The sequence below is a fragment of the Idiotropiscis lumnitzeri genome, chromosome 10 (genome assembly GCF_059441095.1).
Source record: "Idiotropiscis lumnitzeri isolate Australia: NSW breed Sydney's pygmy pipehorse chromosome 10, RoL_Ilum_1.0, whole genome shotgun sequence".
NCBI classification, from domain to species: Eukaryota; Metazoa; Chordata; class Actinopteri; order Syngnathiformes; family Syngnathidae; genus Idiotropiscis; species Idiotropiscis lumnitzeri.
The window spans coordinates 11,087,195-11,104,338 of record NC_142400.1 but is presented as its reverse complement, the minus strand read 5'-3'; the positions used below and the strand labels follow the sequence as shown (position 1 = coordinate 11,104,338).

General features: G+C 40.2%; 1 protein-coding gene across 1 annotated transcript; it reads right to left on the bottom strand.

Annotated features, from left to right (window-relative positions):
• Window positions 1-7,793: 7,793 nt before the first annotated feature.
• Window positions 7,794-12,317, bottom strand: has1 (hyaluronan synthase 1). Its single transcript, XM_088307144.1, has 5 exons — window positions 12,110-12,317; window positions 10,564-11,254; window positions 9,194-9,419; window positions 8,982-9,114; window positions 7,794-8,469 (listed from the first exon to the last, which is right to left on the bottom strand). The coding sequence occupies exons 2-5, from the start codon at window positions 11,239-11,241 to the stop codon at window positions 7,794-7,796; spliced, it is 1,713 nt and encodes a 570-aa protein (XP_088163270.1). The 5' UTR covers window positions 11,242-11,254; window positions 12,110-12,317.
• Between the last annotated feature and the right edge of the window lie 4,827 nt (window positions 12,318-17,144).

Sequence of the window (17,144 nt, the reverse complement as noted above, 5' to 3'; positions counted from 1 at the left end):
ATTTAGTTCCCTGGTTGCTTTCAGTTCTTGTTGGTTCTTTGTCATTTTCACTGTCGCCTGTTCCTGTCGCCTGTCCCGATCATTAGTTTCCTGTCGTTGTCTAGTTTTTCCAAGTTCCCTGTTTGCCTTAGTTTTCTGTTAATTAAATGCCCTTTAAGTTACCCCTGCCTTGCTTCCTTGCGTTTGGGTCCTCACCTTCCTCAACCCTGACAATAACTTTCCATCTGCTGTCTTGTAAGAAAAGGGAAGACATCCACACTCTGCTCGTATCCTTTTCATAGGTGGGCTGCGTTCTGCCAAGTTTCTTAGAACCGTGAAATGTGTGTCTGATTTTATTTTTTCACTGTCTGAGTCTCATCACGTTTGTCTTTTTTCAACAGTTCTTGTATTCATTCAACTTGTCTTTGTTGTTGTGTTGAGCACCAGACGGGAAAAGCCAAAAGGTAACTTGGCAGGATGGGCACAGATAATGGCACAAATTGCAAAAGAATAGCTCAAATGGCTTGATGATATATTTGGTTAACTTTTGATTGCAATGCACATTTACCCAATCCAATATGTCAAAACTTTTTGTTATATTGCAAATGTGCATAATGTGCAAATATTCTGTGACTGGAAGACAATTTTTGACCCGACTTCCCCCTTTAATGTAACACTCAGAATGCAAACCAATGGTGATGCACGCTCCTTGCAACCATAGCAACAGTTTGGGCTGTTGGGGAATTTGGGGAGTGATGCACAACTACGACTACTCTGAAGAGAAAAACGTACTCGCACGCAATGTGTGTTGCTGAATTTATTTGTATTTATTTATTATAGATATTGAATTTATTTATTGCACTCAAATACCAAAATACTATTATATTAAGTGTTAAAACTGTCAATTTAAAAGAAATTCCTGGTTTTTAATAAAATGTAAAAAAAAAAATAATAATATTCGTACTAAAATGTAAAATTCTTCATTAAATCTGATTCATTAATTAATTGAAAAAAAACAGATCAGTCTGATTAATCGTCTACAGCCTCCTGGAATGGATTGTGTTCGAATGGGATCCTCTCTACTTGTTTTTTCACGTGCCTTTATCTGACAGCAGACAGCAGTGTTTCCGTCAGAAGTGCACTTTGTCCTTCTTGTCGCATCGGAACTAGCTTTTATTGCCACTCTTTTATGTATTGATAACCGCAGTTGTATGGAGATGATGTTCTAGCACGCATCACAGTTGCAAGTAACCCCTAAAAAAAACAACAGGTGGAAAGTTCAGACTCATGCGTCTAATACGTACTGAATTAGTCCAGTCATGAAGCCCAGCCAAAACGCTTCCTCCTTCTTGACGTCAGTGAGGGAGGAAAGTCCAGACAGGGTGGGGGAGGATAGCCTAATTGAAAACAGCCTCAAAGGGAAGCGATTCCGGCCTTTGGCGGGAACTCTCGTTGAACACAGTATATCACGGATGAGTCACGCCAATGCGAGCCTCAAGGAAATGCAGAAACTTTTACTCATACGACAATTTCTTTTTTTTTTTGCCAAACTACAACTGCTTTGACGACCATCAGAGGTTTTGACTCACTGACTGTCCCGATGAAAAAGTGAAGATTTTCGCGACAGCTGTGGTCTCGTCGACGTGGGCTCTGACCACATCTTACATCCGGATGAACAGTGGTCAGCTGCTTTTCAACATGGCAAATTCTGTCACTCGTAACCCTTTAGTGTGCCAGGAAACATCATTGGTAACTTCAGTCAAATACTCCACATGCTTCACTATCACTAATGCAAAGTAAATATCTATTTATTTTTTTTAATAGGGGCCATGAACGCAGCATGCTGGTCTAGTATTTGGCATTTTGAAGCTCCCATGTTTGAATTCCAGCTTCCGCCCACAACCAAAAAAAATATATAAGTTATATTGATTCATTGAACATGCTAAACTCTCCAGGTGTGAATGTGACCACAATTGGTCTTTGTCGTATATGTTCAGTATGATTCGCCAGACCAGTGTTGCTTTCGTCAACGGTGACGATGACGAAAAACTTTCGTTGACGCCCCTTTTTTTTATGACGATAACGAGACGTTGACAAGCTAAACGAGGTTATTTGATGACGAACACATGACGTGACGTACATGAAATTTTCATTGACGAGACAAGACGGGAGGAAATTGTTAGCGTGTGGTTGGTCAGACGCGCAAAATGTATGACATCCCTTCCTATTGTACATGTCATCTGTCTTTCAAAACATTGCCATGAAGTGCAACCTATCTATCGTTTAGGCACGCCCACCAGCGGGAGAGCACGCAGGGCGCATGCGCCGCACGCACACACGTATGGCAAGCCTGTTGATAAAATGTTTTATTTTGTTTATTTTTGGTGCTTTAAAGCCACAACAGATGCCAAATAAAACATTTTGGTTCTCGGCTTATTTTGGAGCAATGAGCATTGATTCCTCTGTTACATCATCTGTTCGTAATGCACAATCGTTAATAGTCCATCAAAAAGTCCTTGCTATTGGCTGGAAACCTTGTATGCCTATTTTTAACTAAAACGGACTAAAACCTTTTGGAGTTTTGATCTAATAAATTTGTAAAAACTAGACTAAAACTTTTTTTCTGCATTTCCATCGACTAAAACCGACTAAAACCTTTTTGGGTTTTTGTCGACTAAAGCTAGACTAAAACTATCACGAATAGGAATGACTAAATCTGACGAACACTAATAAGCATTTTGGTCCAAATGACGAAGACTAAATCTAAAATGCCTGCCAAAAACAACAATGAGCCAGACCAGGGCGTACTTGTCATTCATCTCTTCCACACCTACAGTCAGAATGTATTGATCAATCACACTTAGAGCATTCGCATAAACATGAGTGACATGGGACACTTGAGTGTGGAACAAAATTTCAAAAGCCACACAAATGTTTGAGCAACACTACACAATGAGCAACAACTTATGAAATATTGTCAAATTATGTCACCATTGTACCATTACATTTGTAATTTGGAAGTGTCCGTCAACAGTAAAGTTAATTAGAAAACGAACCACATTTTCAAGTTTTTCTGACTCGGTCTTTGATTGTCAGCATGAAATCTCACCAATTTCAAATGATGTTTGACCCAAGATTACGATGGCCGAGAAAGGTCACAACAATTGCTAAAGCCACAGTGGAAGTGACCGAAAAACCCCGCGGGATAGAAAAAGACGCAAAGCTGGAATTGTAATGTTGAACCTTGACAATTGTAATGTAAACCTTACGTCCACACGATATTATTATTATTCACGGAATATTAAAAATACTGTAACGATTTGGAATGTGCGAGAAGGAAAGAAGCGGACGGAGAACAGATCCGTGCGCAACGATGACGGAACAGGTTGCTCGGAGTTGGCGTCGGCGCCGGACCACAGTAGCCGTGTTATAACAATAAAAAAGGAGATTACTGAATGAACGTTTGACGTTGTGTCTTTTGAAGACGCTGCAATACTTTGAAAAGCACGATGTAAATAAATGACAGTTTTACCTCAGCCTATTTTCCCCCGTTCGCCCATCAAAATTGCAATTTAGCCCCTCAGTCTTGTTTTTTTCTTAACATGAACTCAACGTTAGCAATCTCTAATACGTGGCTGGCAAGTGACAGCAGTCCTCTCGTACACGCTGAGCCCGTCGTAAACGCAGACGAACCACAGGAACATCGCAAATAAATTATTTGAAACACCTCATAAATAATTTCTGACATTGCTACAGTGACGCGAGCACCAACAATAAAACAACTTTATTTTTATTCCTATTTCAGTTTTGCGTCTTTTCCCATCCCGCAAGGAGGTTCAGTCACTTCCGTTGTGGCATTTGCAATAGTGTGTAGTTCAATGTTTTTGCGTTGCGAAGTTTGCAGTTGTTGTGACCTTTCTCTGCCACCGCACAAGGTGTCTCAGTCATCTTAGACCTGGTGCGGGCAAACTATGGCCCGGGGGCCACATGCGGCCCATTAAACGTTTTAATCCGGCCCACCGAACTTGAAAAAAATTAAGTGAATAAACCTTGTTAATGTTTTATTTTCGAAAAAACTGTGGTGTGTCATAGACATATATTTTCTTTGTAATGCTTTTGTTCACTTTCATTTCAAATTAAATGTATTTTTTTTTTCTCCGAAGAGGTGAGGTTACCAAAACACTCCATCCAGTTGCTCCTGGTCCGGCCCCTCTGTCAAATTTTTGAACCCATTGTGGCCCGCCAATCAAAAAGTTTGCCCACCCCTGGATTAGACCAAAGTCATAACTGGTACTGAGAGTTTTTGATTCCACGTCAGTTTGCTCCCTTCAACCAATTTTTCTCTGTTTCAGCAGAGACAGATATTTCTACATTAAGTAAAGATTCAGCGGAAGTGAGCTAGTAAGTGATAAAGACCGTTGGCTGCGTTTAGTAGGCCAATAATGCAAACTATTGTCAACATGGCGCCTTCACAAAAATATTTTTTTAGAGAACTCTTCCTAAGAACGAATAAATGCCTGTGATAAGCCATTTACAGCCGTCACGTTTCGAAATAACACACATGATATCTTAATTACGACAATAAACACATCGGTCATTCCGGCCAATCGATGCCATCTACTTGTTGCCACGCTCTCAAAATTACGGAAGCGTATTGCTGCCACACCAGGAAAAAAATATATATCAAACTCATCATGTAAAAACGTGATAATTACACTTTTGCTCTAACTTTCATGTTTTTAAATGATAATTATGATGTTTTTACATGATAAGTTTCACGTTTTTATATGATAAGTATCACTTTTTTGCATGATAAGTTTGATAAAAATTTTTCCTGGTGTGGCTGCAATACGCTTTCGTAATTTCAGGTGAAGTAAAGTGGCGGTAAGGAGTACGTAACGCAAAAAAAAAAATATTATAAAGAATTTAAATGATTATACTTCACGGTGGCAGCTCTGGTTAGCACGATGGCCTCACAGTACACAGGTCGTGGGTTCAATTCCGGCTCCGGACTTCCTGTGTGGAGTTTGCATGTTCTCCCCGTGCTTGCGTGGGTTTCCTCCGGGCACTCCGGTTTCCTCCCGCATTCCAAAAAAAACATGCATGGCAGGTTAATTGGACACTCTAAATAGCCCCTCGGTGTGAGTGTGAGCGCAGATGGTTGTTCGTCTTCATGTGCCTTGCGATTGGCTATCAAACCAGTTCAGCGTGTGCCCCGCTGGGATACACTCCAGCACCCCCCGCGACCCAAGTGAGGAAAAGCGGTACAGATAATGGATGGATGGATATTTCATGGTAATGTCTAATTTTGGGGATCGGGGACAGGCACCAAATTATTTTTTTTCACAGTGGTTAAGGTAGTTTAAATGAAACTTAAAATTGTATGCCTTCTTTACAAACAAATCGCAAAGACGCTGAAAAAAAATATTTGACAGTTATTTTACTCTGCATTTATACATTTGTTTTCCTTGTGACGCAAATGGGGCTGATTTGTCGGGATGGGATTTATAATGTTCTGAGGAAGACAAACACGTGCCAATCTGTTCTACTTTATTGGTTTGTGCTGATTGCATTTATCTAAATATAGCATTACCACTTGAATCGGTGTCCGACTTTATAATTCTACAAAGAAGGCCACGGCGTTATCTCTTTTCTCATTCTTGAGTTGTGTCTGATTTCCATGGAACAATACTAGCATCGTTAATATATGTATTGCTCAAACATTTTTCCATCATGAACAATAAGACCAGCAGGAGCGGCGGCATGTGGTCACTCAAAACCCTTCACCAATACATTCATATTTTTATAACTGTATATTCAAAAAGCAAAATTACAATTGATTTGATCGCAAACTGTAAAAGATTTGGTCTTCAGTAAAGTATCATCTCGTTTTTATCGTCAACAGTAGCAGAGAAAATTGCATGATCTAATAATGAACTTGTGTTACGTTTTACTTATGCTACATTCACTTTGATGACCAATTCGGAGTTTATCTGCATTATGTACTCGTCCACATTATATCACCAAATGCAACTTCTAATGTGAACTCAGTGCATCAGTAATGTGACAAACATGTGCACAAAGGACCCAAGAAATATTATACTTCTCATGGTGATGTATTTATGGAAGTAAAAAATTGGAACTGAGATGCAGTGTCAACATGTCCTTAGACTTGTTCCCGTTTGTATTAAGAGTGTATTGGGCAAGGTTCTGTATCTAGCTGCATTTTATTTCATGAAAAATTGTCTGTGGTTGGTATGATAAACAATGTTTTGTGCGTCACTTGACTTCTCACTGCGATACTGTGTCATCGTGGCCACCCGACTAAGAAAAAAAAAAAAAAATACAGTCCTGTTTTTGGCTCTTGCTTAATGTTTTTTTTTTTATTCTTTAATCATTGACTGTCTTTCTATCTTGGTCTACCTGGCAAGCTAAGCGATAGTTTTCTTCCTGTTTGGAAACATTTTATTTCCTTAATATCACAGCTATCTAGTTAGAACAATGTATTGTTAATGTCGTGCTATCTACTGTGTATCTATCATATCAAACTAGAAAATATACATTTGTCTTGTTTTTTTTATCCGATAACCTGTTACTAAATTACAATATTTTACTGGCAGCAATGACCCAGTACAATACTGTAAATTTCAACAGTATCTTAATGCACTTATAATTTCCGGTCTAATAGCCCGCTGTGAATGTATATCCCGTTAATATAGTGAATAAGAAAATACAGTATGTTACTGGGTCAAATGTTGTCTTAACAGTGTAGCCATCGAGCGCTCTTGTTTCCCCTGTGTGATTTTGAAATGATTTGGATTCAAAGACAACAGACGTTTCAAGTTAGAAAAATATTTATTTCTTCACATTGTTTGTTCACATGACTACATCAAGCCATTGCAAATCACGTTTCGTTATTAACCATGTAAAAAAAAAAAAAAGCTGTGCTCGTACGTTCATATTTCACACGTGAGTGAACATAGATACTGCTACATCATTTTTGATAATCTGCAGCATTAATGAGGCTGCATTGTTTTGTTTTGTTTTTTGTAAAAGCAGTCACTATGAAGTGAAGTGTCAATACAGGCAAGTAATGTTTTATTTCACGCAGTCGGCAGTGCACACCTGATACATGCTTTCTTGAACAAAAAGCAAAAATGATGTTGGTCCCTCAGAACGTGGGAGTGATCTCTTATCGGGAACTCAATGTTTTGGCTCAGAAGTTTCCGTGAAGGTCTCTAGGAGCCAAGTGGACTCCCTTAATCTCACATCACAAATCCCACGATTTTGACAAAGGGGATTCCAAAGCAAGGATCCTTTGAAACTTACATGCATACATACTGTACATATGCGGTCAATTTTTTTTTTTTCCAAGTGTGCAACCCTGCAGAAAAAGTATCCTCAGAACTCCAGTGCAACAACAAAACTGGTGAAAAGTGGTTTTGTTTTTTGATTCGACGGCTATTCACATATGTACAACCACATATATATTTCTTATAAATATTTCCACAATACCCAGGTTCCCGTATGTACAGCATTTCTATAATATGTTGATACATATAAGGAATGTGTCTCTTATTTAAGTGCATAGGATAGGTCAAAAGCCCTCAGTACAGTTTTGTTTCAATGCACACGGTGTCAAAGTGTGTTCCGGTCCTCTCGCTAATTAATACTTCATTTATTCTGTTGGTTGGTTTAGCAGCTGAATGAAAGCCCTTTGCTGTCCTGAGATAGGTGACAAAATAAATTAATTAATTTAAAATAGCAGTTGTATAATAAATTAACTCGCCAGGACGTCACTGGACACTGTGGACCTACACATTCAATGTGTAACTTTTGGCACGTGGCCGACATGACCTGCGGAACCACACCCAGTATAAGACCATCATAATCAGCCAGTAACACAAGTAGACCAAGCAACCAAAGATAAGAAACTTTGTTTCCATTCTCTTGGCTGCAGAAATCCAGGATATTTGACTCTCTCTGTAGATTGTGTAACCCAGTCCTGATAATAAAATGACTGCCCACACTGACAGCGGCAACAGGGGCATGTAGTTCCCCACAATCTTACGCCGGCCCGACGTCCCCCAGCTGCTCTTGTTCATGGTGAGGATGGCAAAATACTTGGCCGGCAACAGGCTGGTCATGTACAACGCAGAGTAGAGCGACATGAACACCATCACCAGGTCCCTGCGCAGGATGCAGGCGTACGCCGCTTTCACCAGCCCGATCAGCTGGATGCAGCACAGCACCCAGAGGATATCCCACAGCGTACCCGTCCAGAACAACTGGATGATGGTGGCCGTGACGAAGAAGGGGAACACCCCCGAGACGATGGACTCGTAAGTCATCCACAGGTTGTGCTTGTGCCACCACATGGCGTTGAAGAGCCACTCGCGGAAGTAGGACTTTGTCCAGCGGGTCTGCTGGTTGAGCCAACGCAGAAATTGAGCTGGCGTCTCCGTGTAGCATTTGGAGTTAGATGTGTATCTAGAGAGGAAAGAAAGATCAGCGGAGACTCTACGTTAGTTGCGGCTGGCAGTGATATTTGACTTACGAGTGCCCCGACTTGAGTTTTTTTCACTCGGGCCATACTTTGTGTTGCAAGCTGAAATTGGAATTACATGCAAGCTTCAGCTACGCTGCCGACTTGAATGAAGCGAAAGAGCAACCCTCGCAATGTCGTCAAGTTAATAATCAAGACAAAATGAATGCACTCACAAGGAGCACTGAGAAGATGCTAACAATGAGGGCGAAAAAGAGGCGGGATATACCGTGGAATGGTCACCAGAAAAATCTCCTGAAGCAATTCAGTGAGACTACTAACATTTAATTTCAGCAATAAAATTTTATATTGAATCCACAAAACTGTGTGGAACACAGATTGGAGTTTGACAGTTATCAGTGTTGTGTTTTAATGATACGAGGTCAACTTTACTGTGTGCAAAGACGACTGGTAGAGATCGTGTGCGATTACGGTGGAGCAATATATTGTTGCTTACTTTGTAGCGAATCCCATGCTCAGCATACGGTTGGTAAGATGTCTGTCATCTCCAAAAGTGCAGTGAGTCCCCAAAAATTTCTGATTGTACCATGATTCCAGAAATGCCTGAAGGAGATCATTCCTGTAGAGCCCTAATCCAGAAGAGCGACAAGTTTATATTGATGGCTGTAGACAGCAATCGTGTCAGTCTTGCTCCAGAAATAAACATACCCAAGGGTCCACTTATGCAGGAGACGCAGTTGAAGAAGGACTGACAAGACCGCTCTATGTTGAAGGCCATCCAGTAGCGAAGACTGCTCATGAAGCTGATGTACGAGTCCTTCATGTTGAGGATCATCACGTCCCCGCCAACCGCACCGTACTTGGTGTTACTCTCCAGCACCTTGCACAACTCCACTGTGGCCAGGCAATCCAGTTTGGTATCTGAGTCGCATACCTGAACGGTCAAATGGCAAATCGTTGGAGCATTTGTTAAATATAATTGGTAAATGTGTTGCAGCTCCATGCGTGTCCAAGTATCTTTATTTATTTATATTTTTGCGAGGTTTATGATTAACGTAACATTCATGTTAATTTCCATTAGCCGGTCTATATAGTATATCACATTATAATTTCACATTAAGATAGCAGATTTATAAAAAACAAAATTAAAGCTTAACTACATTACTTGTGCGCTCTTTGTCCTCGTGATTATGACAATCCAGAACGCTAGTCTGTCTTGCGCTTCAGCGATTAAACTGACAGTGCGCAGATATCAACTCGTGCACGGGTTTGTCTCTTATGTAGATGTCTGAATTCTACGCACTGATTCACCCACTTTTCCGTTACCATGGAATACAAAGACTCCCCGACCTCAGTATCTACCACAATACATTTTTCATATATCAAGTCATGACTAACTTGGACCTTAACCTCAGTGAGCTCATTCCTGTTAATTTCTACATGGACATAACATGGATATAATGACGACATCACTGGGGGAAAGCGAAGGCTTAATATGACATGCGCTATGTCCTATGGCCCACGGATTTGAAACCGGTTTTATGCATCTCAAAAGTGTCCAATGTCTTCCCATCTTCAAGGGAGCACTAAAAACTAAATTATAAGTTAGGCACCTATAATTTGTTTGAACACACTGACTGGGATCAACATCCCGTTAGTCTGTGAAGTATTTGTATTTCTTATTTAATTTAGTTTCGGCCTGGTATGTATTTAAATGTCCTTATCCGCCAACTAATAAGTAGTTTCTTGGGCTGACTGTAGTGTTACACATTCTGTCATTGGATAAAGTTCAGGTCGCCCTCCTGATAAATATGCAACGTAATACTTGATAAGTATATAAAGTCAAAGTCCTCCAACTTGTGAGGACAACGAGCATTCTATTTCAACGATCTTAAGATAGATGTAAAGAATACCAAATAAATGAGCGAGCACCATTTGATATCCAACTATTCCACCGAATTGTCTTATTAGTGAGGACAAATCATACTTTAATATAACCTTCCACGGGATATGAAAGATATTGAATCAAATGTCCAACACACTGAGAGGTACGTGAACTAGAGAAGAAAAAGACTTACCTGGATGTAGTCGACTGAAGATCCGAGGGCCTTAAACGCAGTGTACATCACTTCGCGCTTGCCTCCCCACTTCTGCATAATGCACACACATCTCTTAGTCTGAATAAGGTGCTCCACTTCCTTTCTCTGGGGGTCCTCTCCTACATAGTAGAGGTGCGCAGCACCGGTCTCCTCATCGAGCTGCACCTTATTGGGGTCCCACGTGTGGTAGTTGTTGTCCCACACGTAACATGCGGGGTCCTGATCGGCAAACACCTCCTTGAACATCTCCATCATGTAGCGGTCATCGTCGTTGTTCCCGTCTACCACCATAATGATGCGCATCAGCTCGGATGGGTACTGGAGGGCTCGGACGGAGTTGAGGCACTCTCTGAGGTAGACGGGGTCCTCCTGGTAGGCCGAGATGGTGAAGCCGATGGTCTTGGTGAAAGTGCACGGTTTTTTGCGGCTCTTCATCCGCCGCTGTTCGATGAAGGCGAAGAGGCTCTGGACCAGCACGTGGAGCGAGAGCAGGAGGCCATAAAAGCCAAAGGAGATGATTCCGAACGGGGAGGTGGCCAGTTGGAAACCTGCGACGTAGGCCCACACCATCACACCAAGGACGACCAGTGCGAAGAGGAATGTGAAGATGGCCCGGATTATTGAGCCCAACTTCTTGAGGAGGGGTTTCAGCTCCATTGTGTGTTTTCACCTATACAAAGTACACACATGGGACAAGATGGACAGTCAGTGCACCTGATCAGCTGTGGCATGAAGAAGAACATCCAATAAAGGCAGTAAGTGGATTTATGAGGGCTTGTTGAAACCACAGTAAATGTGAAAGCATAAGGCTGCCACGCCTACTGAAAGTGCGTGCTGAGCGTTTGAAATCTGGCAGAGGACACATACATTGAAATAACAATTGTCAATTGAAAAGTGAAGCCAAGTGCCACTGTTTGTCTCTCAGCTCATTCCCTGGCTACATTTAAAAAAAGAGATAAAAACTACAAATGGAAGCTAATTCAAACTGATTGAACAAACAGGTGTTATTCATAACCAGAGTGAACAGAAGACAAAAAATGTGATACCTTTTAATGATTAATTTTAGACAATTAACTTTATTTAAGTATACCACATACATATACTTAACTGTACAATATCAGTCTTAAGAGATATTTAACTGAAACGAAATTCTTGAGGAAAACTAAATAATAATTATTATAATAATAATAATAAGAAGAAAAATAATAAGAAGAAGAATATGATTAATAAAAATAATAAGAATAATAATTAGGCGTGAATTTAAATTGAATGCGCTGCAGGTAGGTAGAAGGTGGACACATTACTGTAGCAGGGACTTTACATAATAATAGTATTAATAATGAAGACGAATTTTTACATTGATAGTTGTTTTCTTAATACTGTACATAATTATTATTCTTTTTTTGTATAGATTTAAAGTGCAAATCTCTACAAAAATGAAATTAATGATAGTTGTTTTTTTTTTTAAATGGTTAAAAAAAAATCCTAATAAGAAGCAAAGTGATCCGTCGGGATCTAGCAGTACCTCGTGTTGGGCTCTCGACGCATCCACTCTTCTTGCAGCTCCTGTGTGGTGAGCTGTGGTGAAGGGCTTTGACTTTATAAGCTCCCGACTTGGATGTGAAGAGCCATGTGCGCGCCGGCCGGAGTGAGTGATGATCGAGCGGCGCCCCCGCTGAGTCAGCCGTGCGTCAGTGCGACTGTGCAAGGCGGTGGTCCCCTTGGCTGGAAGAGCGCGCCCATACGCACTCTTTTGTTGTCCTTTTTTTTTTTTTTTTTTTTACTCAAGCATCATCATGCATCACGACTGCTATGGTAAATGGTAAATGGTCTTTCACTTGTATAGCGCCTTTCCACCTATTAACGCCCTCATCCCCTGCTCCCAGAAAGGAAAGCACCTCACCTGCGTTGCGTGTTTGTGCTTGGGCATTTTATCTTTTGAACTTTCACAGCCAACCTGGCAAGACCTTCAACCCGCCGCCCTGACCCCACACACTGTCCCCCACCCCTTCTGATATTACATGGCAAGCCAGTAAATGAGTGATTGATTTTCATTCATATATTCATTGTCAAAGCATTTCAATCTCTTCAATCTTGGTTATGTTGGTTCACTCAAAAGCAATACTAGTTTAGCTATTCAAATTAGATGTCGTCCTCTGCTGGCCGTTTTCACGCACTGCCCCAAAAATGTTTTCAATTTAAAATGGAATTGTTTTCTTTCCCAGGCTTAGAAGAGAAATGGCAACTGACAAAGCGTATAGTATGTAAGTAAGTAGAAGCAGATAGCCTACTTCTCTTACTAACGTCTAGGAAAAAAAATAAATGTATTGAGTCAACTGATAAAGGCATAGAGGAAGTCAAGCCAAATTATTACCAATATTATTTTGCAAGTTTTCTGAGCGGGTCGGTGCCCGACTGGTTAGCGCTTGATTCCAGGCTCTGGCCTTCCTGAATGCAATTTGCATGTCCCCGCCCCTGTCCGCGTGGGGGTACTCTGCTTTCCTCCCACAATCCAAAGACATGCATGGTAGGATGATTAAAAACTCTAAAATGGCCCTAGGTGTGATTGTGAGTGCGGATGGTGGTTTGTCTTTGTGTGCCCTGCAATTGGCTGGCAACCAGTCCAGGGTGTAAACCACCAACAGCCCGATGACTGGCATAGGCCCCAGCACGCCCGTGCCTCTTGTGAGGATAAGCGGCTCAGATCATGGATGGATGTTCCATGCGTAACGCAAACTAACCAAATAAGTAAAATTTAAAAAAACATTTTGGTTATGAAATAAAATAACTGCAACTACATTTTACGTTTATAAATCTAACTGAAACTTACTATTATTGCAGCGAAACTGTAGGACAGTCGGTTTCATCTTTGGCAATTAATTTGTGACACAAGCCTTTGGGGGTGATTTTAAATAAAGATATATTACTGCACGGCCGTTAGCCAGAGGAAGAAATGGTTGAACAGTCGGGGAGTTGTAGTCCTCTTAATGTGTGTCACACAGAAGCGACATCATCATACAGCAGCCAGTAAAAAAGGGCCAGCAGATGACATCGCTTCGTGGACACGGGTTTGTGTGTGGCTCTGACTCGAATGGCTCACCTGGTCTTGACATTTAACTCAGCCTGACGCGCAAAGCGAAGAAAAAAGTGCATTCCTTTTTTGGTTCATAGATATGAAAAAAATATATAACTAAAAAAATAGTATCCTGTACAACCGGGTTTAATAGTTCTCAACAAAATTTCATGCCACAAATCCACTTTAAAAGTTGGCACCTTTCAAACAAGGCATCCTAGCTTTATTTAATTAGGCTACATACGTGTAGGCATGCATCCAACGTTGGGAGCGCTATTATGCATTGCACTTAATATGGACTGTTAAACTGTACCTGGAATTATTAAAATGTTTTAAAATAATATTTGTGTTAAAATTTTAATACCAAAAACTTACCATGGTCTTTTTCTAATGTTGCACACAAGTAAAATATTCAGAAAACAAAAGGTAATACTGAAACTAATTAAAACTAAACTAAGACTAAGTGTTTTTAAAAAAAAAAATCTAATAAAAAACAAACAAAGCCGCACTGAAAACTAATTATAACTAACTCAATTTGAAAAACAAAACTCCAAACAAAATAAAAACAAATTTTGATTAAAATTCCAAAACTAAAATAACCCTGACCCTCACTAATCCAAACATTGCGTTCTGACTAAGATTATGTTTGTGCACAATGAAGTAAATTGAAAAATCCACCGTTTTGATCCATCTCTGGTGGTGGCAATTTTGCCTCTTGCTTTTGACTGAAAATGACATCACAGTGTCTTAGAGTTCAATCATGCGTTAATTATTTTCTGAGTTTGGTTACATGACGTTCGCAACTTGAGCCCTTGTATATGTAGCTATTAAGCATGTCCCGTCTTTTGATAGCTTGTCCAATTATTTTGTTCATGTGAACTGTACGCTAGAACATAAAACAACTGATTCAATGCTAGTAGACTTCTCAAGTAAAGACTCTGAAATTGACCAAAGTACAAAAGTAAATGTTTCGTTTGGTCTTTGATCTTTTGGCACCACGAAAAAACTAGCAACACAAAATGCTAGCTAGCATGTTCGATCAGGCTTGGAAGTCATCTAAATCACGTTCCCAGAGCTTTACAAACATTAATGATGAATTAGCTAATGATAATTGAAAAAAATACACTTTTCACGTATGATTGTTTCTATGTGTTGTTTTTTTTTTTTCAGATTAGATGGAAATGTTGGAACACAAGAAACTAGTGGTTTTTATGGTCGAACATTGCTCGCTCACTTGCCATGACTCATTCTTGTAGTTGACAAGATCACACATTTCTCTTGAATTAAGCCATTGATGAGGAATAACTTACTTTTTCAAATTAATTACATGTTGTCATCGTTAATCTGCCTGTTTCATATTCCTTCATGTCGCTGCTGGCCCTATTTGTAAGACCCCCAAAAAGGTTGCTTGCCGTTGACTTTACTTCTCCTCTACGCATGCAAACCATGTCGAGCTGGCCTCGCGAGTCTTGTCTCCAAACCTCCTAGTCTGTGCAGCCCTCTTTGATGACCTCATTCTTGATCTTGGCGATCATTGTTATCGCTAAAGACAATCTCAGCATCTTCAACTCTTCCCCCTCTAGCTCAGTCTTCTGTTTTCTGGTACTGTTCCATTAACATTTCATTTCACTTTAAGATGGTGTCATTCTGTTACAAATCAGCCCTGGCACTAAATTTTTTTTTTTCTTTTTTTTTTAATGTTTTGAATTTAGTTAAACTGCTGCAATAAATTAAAACATTACATGGAACTGCCTCTGAGCAAGAAAATAAATTGATGTCATAATAACATCACTGATTTTAATTGCATGTATATAAATAGTTGGGTCTCTCAAGTGTTAAATAAACAACCAAAAGAATTGTTAATTATCTTGGGATTTCTGAAAAAGTGCGTGTGAGTGAGCGGTTCAGAGTGAGATCACCATAAGATAAATTGCACCCTCTTTGTTTGGTGATGTCTGTACGATAGTGGGGGGGATATTTTAGTTAGACGATGCGGCCATGTGCTAAATACACCCAGAGAACTATTTCCTCCACAAGTAGAAACACTTTTATTGTTTTAACTGTATCAGCCTTTTTTTTTTTTTTTTATCCGAGCACTGCTTCCTCGAGTAGAAGCAAAGAGGGGGGACTTGGGAGGTCGCCGAGTACTTGGAGAAAACCCAAGCTAGCACATGGAGCACATGGAGAACATGCAAACGGCACACAAGAAGGTCTGGCCAAAGATTCCAACACAGAACCTCTCAATTTTGAGGCAGGTGTGGTAAGCATCACACACAGATCTGCCTCATTGCAATTATTCACATAAGGCCCTCAGAGGGATTAGAAAATGTCCTTAAACAGTTTTTGTTTCTTTTTACGAGCCAATCTGTTGACCGCTCATGAAGGTCCACACCCTTCCTTAACCACACGAGCTGCTTGAGCCATCAGCGCATGGAGCACTCACTCAATAGCAGGCACAAATAGAAAGCCACCAGGCAGCTGATGTCATGTGAAGCAGCTGGGCCGGTCTATGAGTAGATGAGAGGAGGTCAACTAAATGCGTTATTACGCTGACCTTTCTCTGTCAGATCTGTTTATGCGCTCAAATGGACTTCACAGATGATCATGTCGGAGGATGACGTTTCTATTAAAGTCAAGTTTCAACTAGATGACAGCATTCTTGAATGAGTATTAAATGGAAAAAACGGCATTATTAGTTTACAAAGGATTGTATTTTCTTCTGTTTTGGGTTCTGTTGGGCTGCGATTGGCTGGCAAACAGTCCAGGGCGTAGCGGCTCTCTCCCAAAATCAACTGGGATAGGCTGCACCTCGCCCATGACGCTAATGACAGTAATGATGACTGCCATAGGAAAAGGACATAACAGGACGGTTTATATATATATATATATATATATATATATAGAGAGAGAGAGAGAGAGAGAGAGAGAGAGAGAGAGGGAGAGAGAGAGAGAGAGAGAGAGAGAGGTAGATAGATAGATAGATAGATAGATGATAGATAGATAGATAGATAGATAGATAGATAGATAGATAGATAGATAGATAGATAGATAGATAGATAGATAGATAGATAGATAGATAGATGGATAACAATATGAAAAATGAAATTGATTATCTTGTGAAACACATTGAATTAGCAAATTGTTCAATGGGAGAAATTAATAAAACAATAGATGAAAAACATAAAATACATTTAAAAAATGTAAAATATATTTATATATATTGGAGGTTCATATAACTCATTTAAATACTGGGTGGACCATGTTGTAAAACGGAGCAGGCCGTACTTTGGTCAACTCCTGTTGTACAGATTGTGCATAACCCTCATAAACAATGGCGTAGGGTAAGGGAAAGAAACAAGGCAATATAATATCGGTCCTGTGAATTTTGTCAACCGACGCCCTCTCCAGTGAAGCACAAGTAAGAGCCGGGCGGTTGCCATGGTAACAACACGTCAACTTCTGCTCACGCTGAGCCATGAGAGCGACC